Source organism: Astatotilapia calliptera, chromosome 23, assembly GCF_900246225.1.
Source record: "Astatotilapia calliptera chromosome 23, fAstCal1.2, whole genome shotgun sequence".
NCBI lineage: Eukaryota > Metazoa > Chordata > Actinopteri > Cichliformes > Cichlidae > Astatotilapia > Astatotilapia calliptera.
The window spans coordinates 3881048-3892297 of NC_039323.1; the positions used below are offsets into that span (position 1 = coordinate 3881048).

General features: G+C 38.2%; 1 protein-coding gene across 1 annotated transcript; it reads left to right on the forward strand.

The window, feature by feature from the left end:
• The first annotated feature begins 119 nt into the window (after positions 1-119).
• Positions 120-7033, forward strand: LOC113016409 (ras-related protein Rab-8A). The gene is made up of 8 exons (XM_026159227.1): positions 120-571; positions 1063-1123; positions 1979-2039; positions 2553-2630; positions 3460-3549; positions 3651-3716; positions 5755-5805; positions 5939-7033. Exons 1-8 carry the CDS (start codon positions 448-450, stop codon positions 6026-6028), a joined length of 621 nt encoding a protein of 206 aa, XP_026015012.1. The 5' UTR covers positions 120-447; the 3' UTR covers positions 6029-7033.
• The last annotated feature ends 4217 nt before the right edge of the window (positions 7034-11250 follow it).

The following is an 11250-nucleotide window of genomic DNA, read 5'->3' on the forward strand; positions in this document are numbered from 1 at the left end:
ATGGAAAGTGTACTGGAAAAGGTCTGCTTTAATTTAGCCTTTTAGTTATTTATTTTTTAAAACAAAATCTAAACAGGTCTTAAAAACACCTGTTGTAAAAATGAATAAATAAAAAAAAGATAAGAAGCAACAATAAATTAAAAGCTACAGTAGAAAACTCTTAGAAACTCTCAGGGTTAAACAATTGTGTGCAGTTTCCAGTTTCCTTCGGACTACACATAACCAGCGGCTTAGTATTGTGTTCTTACGAGCAGTGGTTAGTTAAGCGATTAATTAACAACACTCTCCCGGGTGGACACAGGCATCAAAACGAGCAAACCCCCTCGGGAGAGCAGCCACGACGACAGTGGGGAGTGACGTTTGATTTGTCCAAAAGAAACTCGCAGGAAGTGACGCCTCCCTGTACGCGACGGGCGGGATATCCGCAGTAGTAAGCTAACTAATAACATGGCGAAGACTTACGATTACTTGTTTAAACTACTTTTAATCGGCGATTCCGGCGTTGGGAAGACCTGCGTGCTTTTCAGATTTTCAGAAGATGCCTTCAACTCAACGTTTATCTCCACGATAGGTGGGTAAAAGCCGAATTATCGGTGTGGTTTTGGACGAAAAGAGACATAGGAGTAGCCCATCCCGACAGGCTAATTCTGCTAACTTTTCTGGCTAGCATTCATATTGTACTACAGGCTAGTCAGGAAGCTTTCAACCGGCTAGTTAGAGGGGCTTTCCAGAAACCTCACAGACGTTGTAACCGGCCTGAATATTTGGCAACCTCAAATATATGTGATTTCCATGAGAGTGCACCCCACCTGACATTTTTATCGTAATAAATACTTTAACAGGGGTAAACTGAGCTAGCATGCTTCAAAGCTAACAGTGATAGTTGGCACTGTCATTTCCCTTATGACAGACTGCCCTGTACTTCGCACTCATGCTGCCAACGTTACAAAAGTGTGAATTATCTCGTGCATTAAAAACAGATATTGTTACTGTCTGTGGGGTGGTCAGGCAAAGTTTGTGGTGCTTCTAAAAGACAATTGATGTGACTTTTATTTTCTTCAGGTATTGACTTCAAAATCAGAACAATAGAATTAGATGGAAAGAAGATCAAGCTACAGATATGGTAAGATAGACAAGTCCATAAATTGTCTTCATCTGACAGGGTTTGGTGATGGATGACAGTGATATTAAGCTGCCTTCAAACTGAAAGTCAGCAGCATAATTCAGCATGCCTGCACTCTTTACTGTTTAGAATAATTGTTCTAAAATGAGAAGCATTTCTGATGAAGAAGCATTTCAGTATGATGCAATGCAATTTGACAGCAACACAAACTAATTTAAATCAGAAATTTATTATTTAAATTATTTAAATCAGAAAGAATGTTTCATAACAATGTTATCGTTAAAAACAGGTATTTACTTGTATTTACTTATCTACATGATCACTGCCATACCTGTATTTTCTGTGTGTATTTATTAACTTACAGATGGAAAGTTCCCAATCAAACAGACTCTTTGTACTCCCCACATTTGGTCTGGCCACCATTGGTCTAACCCTTCTTGGGGTTAATGTTAAGTCTTACCCTAAATCTAATCCTGTATATTTTAGAGAAAGACAAGAAGTACTTGATATTCTTAGAATTATTTTCTTTGTCCCCCTATTCATAAGACTTGAGATAAATTCAAAAGCAAAATACCACACAGCCTTGGCTTGGGTACCTAGCGTCACAAACGGTAATGACCTCACATTGTTGGTGTTAGCTGAACAAGTTATTGTATAACTGCTGGACAGTATCTACTACTGTAACTGACCAGAATAGGATTGTGTCAAGCGAGGAAAGTCACCAACACTTGTATGGAACACTCGGAAACTTGGTCCTGCTCCCTATTTTGTATGCTTTTAAAAAAATCTCTAAAAAAGCTGTTATACCCTTAATGTGTTCTGTGAGGACAGTTAACAGATGTATCTTCTGTGTAGGGATACAGCAGGACAGGAGAGGTTCAGGACTATCACAACAGCCTACTACAGAGGAGCCATGGTAAGTTGCATCGTTAGCCTTTCAGATGATACATTAGCTGAGATAATCTCTGGGAATGGAGTAGGTGAAATGATGTATGTACTGCAGCATAAACCTCTACTAGAACCACACCCCACATTGTTGTTAATGCCATGTACACCTGAAAAATCAGGTGTGCTCACTACAGCACCTTGGCAGTTTTTGCTAGTCCCTCCTACAAGCATACAGTTAGTATGCTTGTATTTGTAAACCTAATTGGACCTTCTTACCTTTGATCAAAGTCCTTTTACTTTGCTCCAGCACAACATGACTCATCACCGGTCGACGATGTTTCATCTCAGTTTCGTTTTATTGACATAGTGCTAATTAATAACAAGTGGTTATCTCACAGTGGTTACATGAGCTGCATATTTTCATTAGAGTTGATTCTCAGCTCTGTTTCTGTGGATCAGATAGATTCAAGAAGTACGCGATGACAGCACTGATCTTAGGTTACTGTGTTTTCTTATGTCTTCTGCTCTATGACCTCTGCAGGGCATCATGTTAGTGTTTGACATTACCAATGAGAAGTCCTTTGAAAACATCAAGAACTGGATACGGAATATAGAAGAGGTAAAAACCTTGCATTACTCGTACTTTTCTAGTTCTTTCTGTTCAGATTTCTTCCTCTTTGGTTAATTATTGATTTTGATCTTCTACAAAGTGCTATAGAGTAACGCTGTAGTTTTGATTCAGTTTCTGTTACGATTAAAATTATTATACCCAGATAATTAAGATAAAGCAGTTATTGTGCTAGGCCCTGTTTTGCAGGAACCCTCTTGTTTTGCCTTCTGCACATCCTTTTCCTTGTAATTTTGTCAACAAATAAAAGTCCAAATCCTCCTGCAGGGCTAGGTTTATTTAAGCAGCTTAATCTATTTGGGTTTTACAGAATAGTTGTAATTATAATTTTTGTGTTAGGGCTCAACAATTGGTATCAAATCTGAATTTCTTGTGCTTAGAATATCAATTTGGACAATAGCTGATGTTTATGCCCATGTTTTGCATTGTTATTTGTTATTCATTCTCCCTGTTGTACCAGAGAAGCAAAATTATAATTATAACGTAATAGCAGAACTATTTTAATGTTACTACATTAAATGTAAACATACAGATTCATGCAAAAGTTTTAATCATTCACGATAAAGATTTTTTTTGGTGAAAAAATAAATAACTAAAAAAAATCCAGAGGCCTTCTTCGTCAGCCTTATAAATAACCAACACAGTATTTAATGAGTGTAAAATACACAGCAGATAAACATCAACATCAGTTACCTTTAGTAACAATGTTCTTATTTACTGGTGAGCTGGTGGCATTGAACAAGGTGAAAACATACCAGTATATTCTTAGTATATATGAGGTAGCTTTCCTACCTGTTCACCATGAGTTTCTTTTTCACAGCATGCATCAGCAGACGTGGAAAGGATGGTCCTTGGGAATAAGTGTGACGTTAATGACAAGCGTCAAGTGTCCAAAGAAAGAGGAGAGAAGGTGGGAATTGATTTGTCGGTGATAATGTTACTCTGAGGTCCCTGCAAAATAAAAGTAGTGTCTGAATAGTCCCACTAATGACTCTTTTCTTCTGCTGTTAGCTGGCGCTGGAGTACGGTATCAAATTTATGGAGACCAGTGCGAAGGCGAACATCAACGTGGAGAATGTGAGTTCAGTTTTCAGTAATTATTTGCTAGTTGTTGAAAGTGGTGTTGTGGAAGATGGCCAGCTTAATTTATGTTTTTACTCTGTAAAACTAGGGGACAGCACATGTGCGACAGCTCAGATGTTAAATCATTTTTAACTCTTGAAATCCACACCGGACAACGACACAATTGTACTTCCTATTAGCAGGAAGCAGGTTCAAGCAGCTCTATCAGAATATTACAAGCATACCTAAAACCAAATATTTATACGTTATAAGAAAAAGAATTATTATTATTATTATTATTATTAATAATAATATTTATTTATCCCAAAGGTTGGGAAATGACTTTGATACTCTTAGCTAAGTTTTTCTTTGAAGCATAAACGACGTGACTAAATATATAGGTAGAATATAACAGTTCAAAATAACTTTGAAAGGTAAAGTACTACAGATCCAATAAATCAAAACTTTTAATATGATCAAATAATGATCTTAAATCTTTCTTTTTATTCTTTGTTTAAAAGGGACAGTGCAGTTTAACATAGTCCAAATATAAAGCATGAAACTGATGTACTGCACATAAGTTTATAGCTATTGCTAATTTCTAACTATTGTCCCTTGTTGGGCTTACATTCATAATACACAAAGTTACAACATTCAATTACATGAAAACCAAAATACACCATGAATATAACTACAATTAATAATGTAAAAAAGAAGGAGATAATTTTATCTGAAATGAATGTGGCTATTATGGCATGACATGGTTAAGAGTTTCTGTGTCTTTAAACACATTAGAGAAAGTTTCCAGCTGCAGTGTGGTCAGAATCCATTAATCATGCGCAGCCACAGAATCCACACCTTTTGCTCCTTCAAAGTGGATACAAAGAGATATAGCAAAGATGAATTCCTTCATCGAGTAATATGGTCGCATTCCAGCAGCTAGTAATTCAGTATTCAGGCCGCAGGAATGTTTCTGAGCTTTGACACGACTGGGATTTCCCCAATTTTCAATCGTAATAAGTGTAATCCCTCCACATATCTTCTTACTGCTCAGATTAATATCCCTGTCTCCCCCAAAGTCCTAAAGCCAGAGGCAAGGAAGTCTGAGTGCAGCACACCAAACTGCCCTCACTGGGTTTCCTCTGGTCTTGGGGCGTTTTCACATGCACATGCACTTTGTTGTAAACTCGTAGCTTTTCCTTGTTTTTTTTGTATTCGGTTTCTTTTCACATGGAGAAAACTCCAACCAAACCAAATGTGGAACTATAAAAGACACAAGAATTATCAGTTTGCGCCACAGACACATCTGGACAATAAACAATCTTGAAAACAAATACAGTATGAAGGTAAATGGCCTGTATTTGTATAGCGCTTTACTAGTCCCTAAGGACCCCAAAGCGCTTTACACATCCAGTCATCCACCCATTCACACACACATTCACACACTGGTGATGGCAGCTACATTGTAGCCACAGCCGCCCTGGGACGCACTGACAGTGGATTACAGGGAGAGTTTAGTTAGCCCTCACTTCATTTCGTGGTTAATGACTACAGTTTTTGCCCTCGGCACATGTGTGGTACTCTCAAACTTGCAGCCTACACGTTGTAGTTGGGTCAAACGACCTCCTCCAAAGAGTCTCGGTGTGGTTGTTCTGAGCTGTGCCTGAATCTAATCATCGTATTCAAAACCGCACAAACAAACCACCCTAAGAGGAAAATGAATTATTAATAGAGCACTTTTTAATAGCACATGTTTGCCATAGAAGGCACCAAAACAACACATCCAATGAAACATTGATTATTTTTGATGTTTTCATTATTCTAATAATAAATAGAGGGTAATAAGAAACCACTCTGAGTTAAAAGCCAAACAAAATAAAAAAACGAGTTATTGTCCAAACACTTTAGATTCCCTGTGATAATTGCTGGAACACTTGTTTGGGATTACATCGTCTTGTTGTTTATTATTTATTTCTTAGTGATAATTGTACTGAATTATTGCTTCGATGCGGTGTAATGATCTTATATGTTCTGGGTTTTTTTTGGTCTGCAGGCCTTCTTAACGCTTGCCAGAGACATTAAGGCAAAAATGGACAAGAAGCTGGTAAGAAAGTAGAGAAGTGAAAACTCTATTAATAGCTTACCCACAGTAGTTTCAGTAGGTATGGTGTTAATGGTGTTTTCTGGTGTCTTGGATGTTTTTCTAATTAATGGGCTTTAACATTTGTGCATTTTAGGAGGGAAACAACCCACAGGGCAGCAATCAAGGAGTAAAGATTACAGAACAACCCAAGAAGAGCAGTTTCTTCCGCTGCACGCTGCTGTGAGAAGACGAGTGCGTCGGCAACCACCATCGCCTTAACCGTGTCCCCCCACTGGACATAACTGGACAGAGCACACGCTGATCTGTTTTATCCTTCTTCATTTGTCTTCCTCCTCCTTCTGATTTGTCCCGTCATTATGTAATTAGGAAAAGTCTACCCCCCCGCCTTGGTTTACCAGTCTTCCTTTAATACCTGTGGATCTAACTGCTGTGGGCTCTGTTACATATTTAATCTCATTTCTTTTTTTTCTCCCCCACCCCCCATTAATTAATATTTTCAGTGTAGGCACAAGAGTGAAAGATTCTTAACGGTCACGTCCTTAAATACTAAGAAAGATCCAACCTTTCGGCAGTGACGGATAATAATTAAGGGATTCGTTCATCAAATTTGAGAGAGTTTTAATATCTACGTAACTAGAGAGGCTAATTTTTTAAGCAGCCATTTCCTGAGTTTATCATGTTCAAAAGCTGATTGTGCACAGCTAAATACCATATGGATTGGATACAAAAAAAAGAAAAAGTATTCTTCTTCTTAGAGATTAAGGACGTTGCATGTACAACATTGCCAAAACTCTGTGCACAGAAGAGCACTAACCAGAGGAGAAAGAGAAGTGGGAGACCCCAGTGCCCAGCTGAACAACAATAGGACAAGTCTGAGAAATACACAGAAACGCCTCACAGTTCCTCATCTGGCAGCTTTTTAAAAGAATGTATTTGTCTAGACTAGTTTTGAAGTGAGTAGGAAGTGCTGTTGCATTTCTTTGATCAAGAATATAACTTTTTCAGGTGCGTTTTGAGCCTTTAATCCAACACACAAAGGCTGATTCTCCAGACGCTGAACTAGCCGCATCGTTTGCTTCTTTAGTCAGCACAGCATTCTTCAGCTTCTTACATGATAAACTTGCGTTAGGTGACACGATGCAACATTCGAAGCCAGAGGCGATGGTTGCTGAAAACAGGGTATGTATGCTTGATCTTCCATTAAAGCTCAGTGATGGTTCCTGATGAATAATTCCATTTATCATTAATTTAATGCGCTATTACATAAAAACAAATATCCTTTTCCTTAAGGACGGTCCCCAGTCACCACAAACCTTTAGGCAGCGCTGTATTTGATCCTTATGACCAACAAAAGACCAGATTATACTTAAAGAATACATGTATTACACTCATGTGTTTTTATAATATTTCGATTGTCACCTGTGCTTCCAAAGTGATGCGTACAATCCCCCCCCCACACACACACACACAAGATATTATGCTAGATATTTGTCCTGACAGGGTGGTCTAGCTCTTTCCTTAATGTCCACATCTATGTAAATGCATCGTGTAAATATATAAAAAAAAAAAATAAAAAAAAATATATATATATATATATATATATATATATATATATATATATATATATATATATATATATATATATATATATATATATATATATATATATATATATATATATATATATATATATATATATATATATATATATATATATATATATATATATATATATAAATAAAAAAATTGATTATGATTCACCGTATTACAGAGTAATGCCAGCACATGTCACTCATCATATCCACAGTGGGGTTTACGTGTCCTTTCTTCTCGCGTCTTCTGCTAAAACATTCCAGTCCTCTTTAATGTGCAATGTAATGTATGAAAGAGCCCTGATTTTTCTCTTGTGTTCACATGTCTGCAGTAGGGTTGGGTTTTTAGAAAGGGGGGTAATTTAAGGGCACACACATGCTCCTTTTTCATGTTGCTTTCCACACTGTTTTAGCAATACCTACACTGACCACCTGGAGGCAACTTCAGCTACACAGCAGAAAGAGTCACAGCAATGGTGAAAGTGTGGTTTTATGCATTTGTACTTGTTCCGGTTGTCTGTTCCAATGGGGGAACATAAACACAACTGTTTCCTGGGCCTTGGATATGTGCTGTGCTGTAGCAGTATTTATGGAGTGAAAGAAATCATAGCACCAAAATGACAAAGTGCCCTTTTATGTTCTTCTTGATTATGCACTTTTCTTCCTTTTTCTTTCTGTTTTGGGGAAAAAAAAGATTTCTTAACATTTATTGTCTGTGTTTATTGCAAGTCTTAACTGAAAGCAAAGAATTTGCATGCACAAGATTTCCACAGAGCCTCTCTGGGCTTCTTTAAAACATCTGAGCACTGAAACCAGAAATCTAGACATTTTCTTTTTGTTTTCACAACATTCCCACTTAGTGATTGAACTTTTTTTTTTTTTTTTTTGTTATGCATTTGCGTAGATTCTGATGCTTTTGGAAACCACCTTCTTCCACCTCTCCTCCTGTGTTGTTTTGGTCCAGTATTATGACCATCTAATCTATGCATTCTTGGTGCGTAGGAAACCTCAAAAGGCTTTGCACAGTTGACTTAATGAGCTTTATTTGAGATTAGAATTGTGCAGAGGATCCTTGATCTTGTTTTATTATTTTCTGCTGTCACTCCATGCAATTACATTGAGAGCTCATCAGAGGACAAAAAATAGGAAATTGAGCAAATCACGTCAAAGGCCAGATAAGCTGGTCCTTTGAAGTGGTGCTGAAGAGTCATCCAATCAAACCTGTAACAAAACGGTTTTCCTGTGGATTTAAGGAAATGTCAGCTTTGCTGGTTTAAATTTGTTTCGGCTGTTTCTTAAAATCACTCTCAGTTAAAATCAGTTCTCTCCCTTTTGCAAATGTGACAGTTCTGTGTTCACATATCTTAAGCATTCCTGAACTACAATTGGCTTTCTTTGCTGATTACTGATGGGCTTCATGTGGAATAAAGTAAATAATTCAGCAATTGTAAATAAGATCTACAATGATTGTACTGTAGTTTCGTAAATCTTATTGATCTACACTTTTTGTAGATATGTGTACTTTTGATGATTTATTAAAAATGAGATTCTTAAATGTGTCCAGTATGTTTTTCTGTGCAAAAACACAAAACATTTGCAGGACAAGTACTCTTGATGTTTTTCTTTAATTGTGTAGGTACACCTGTTCAGCTGGTTGTTGATGCATCTAACCAATCACATGGCAGCACCTCAGTGCATTTAGGCATGTAGTCAAGGTCAAGATGACCTGTTCAAACTGACAGATGCTGTCCCCACTGCTGTTCTGCATAGGCCTGAACCACCCAGGCTAGATCATTAACATGACTTGCTACGGATACCGACTACAGGATGGCACAATTGTTATCCTCTACATCAAGCTGTATGCCAGGAGTAAATGAGACATATTGCAATGTCATTCAGGCTGGAAAAGTGTAACAAAGAGAGGGAAGATGGTTAGAACTGAGAGGATTGCACAACCAGAAGACGACACCGAGGACAGCTACAAGTACCTGGGAATCCCACAGGCAAGTGGGAATCACGAAGAGGCCGCTAGGAAAGCCGCAACCACCAAACACCTGCAGAAAGTAAGCAAGTCCTGAGCAGTCAGATGCCTGACTCGGATAATCAGCTGGCTAAAGGATGAGATGGAATTCCAGCACCCTGAGACTGTCTGCTAAGAAGGACGGCCGAGGACTAGTGAGTATCAGAACCACCATCCAGGATGAAACAGCAAACATCCATGAGTACACTGAAGTAAATACCTCAGCATTGACCCCAAACTAGGTAAGTGGCTCGAACAGATCCAGAGCACAGTCCCATAAACAGAATTAATATATATACACTGTATATGTCATTATATATCATCAATTGGTTAACTGGTTGCACCATGACACCAGTACAAATTGAAAATTTTGGTTCCTATAATCCAGTTTCTCTGAAATCTATTTATTGATGTTTTCCCATCCGTGATGTAGAGTTTTGCGTTGCAAATGAATCTGCCACTCTACCACATGGTAATATGCAAATGTGTAGCCTATGGCATCGAAGTGGCGCAAAAACTGCGGAGCAGTCTATCGCCTCATATTATCACGGGGATCTTGAGAGACTTGATTATTTCTGTACAAATGAGGAGATTTGTGGAGTCAGCATGCCATCTATTCCACACCCTCTGTAAGCAAGCGTATTGTACTCGTGCACTTCCTTCTCAGCCTTACAAACAGGGAAAGAATATGCCCGCAGTCTGAGCTGCAGCTTTCACTTTAGTCAGCTGATGGAACCATGATTAGACTGAGGCTACTTCTCCCTGCCACGTTCTCCTCTCTGATGTGGCACTGGTTTATTTTCTTCTCTATCAGTAGTTGGCAGTTTAAGGAAGCTTTAAGGTGTACAATAGGGGCCTGTTTGCTTGAGGAGAAGACATATGAGCATTAGTGGTTCCCTGATAACTTTCTTCACCAAGGTTTGAAAAAAAACAACAACCCCAAAAACGTATTTTTCATAAAATTGTGGAGGAGGTGGAGTGTGTAGGTGGGGGCACTTTGTGTATAAATGGAGAAGAGCCCTGCAGAAAGATTTGCACTGGAGCGCAACACTTCTGCTTCACACCAGAAAGACTTTGACCTTTGCTCTGACTTTTTTCTTTTTAACAATTGTCAGGTGGGCGGTGGATTTTCTCTGAAGCGGATGTCGATATTACAGGAATTTTTTTTTTATTGAATCATAAATCAGTCAATAAGTCACCTATTATGCCTCAAAGCAGGATCTATTTTTCTTTAAAAGATGCTCACCTGTATATCATGCACTGCATATAAAAAAAATATGTTTTTACTAATGATAAGTTACATAAAATGCTGTGGGATGCGAACGTACTGCATGTCGTCAGTGACGTCTAGGAAGTTTCCCAGATGTAAATTGTTTTTCGGCACTCTGTAAAAATCTGGCCCTGGAGTAACGTGGGAGAGCTGGAAAGTACTGATAAAGTCTTTTGAGGTTTTTTGTTGTTGTTGCTTAAAATCACTCAGACTGTAGCCTCTCCTTTCACTTGTGTTTTATCTCCAATCTGTTAAGTCAGAACAATCACTTGAAGGTCATTTTCTCCACAGCTTTGCGCATGTGTGCTTGTGTGCATACAGCCACAGATACAATCAAGACATGCAACTTCAGCCTTAACGTATGTGGAGTATCTGAATAATTTAATTTCTTATTTAGTGATGCTATTCAGTGTTTTCTATGTGTCTCTTAAAAAAACTATTCTACTGTACTTAAAAATTTACTGTATTCTACTTGGATCGAGTAGGGTTTTGGCCCCGCCCCCGCCCCCAGACAGGTTTTTTCAGGTGCGCGAGCTCAGCCGTGTCATTCTATCTCGGAGCTG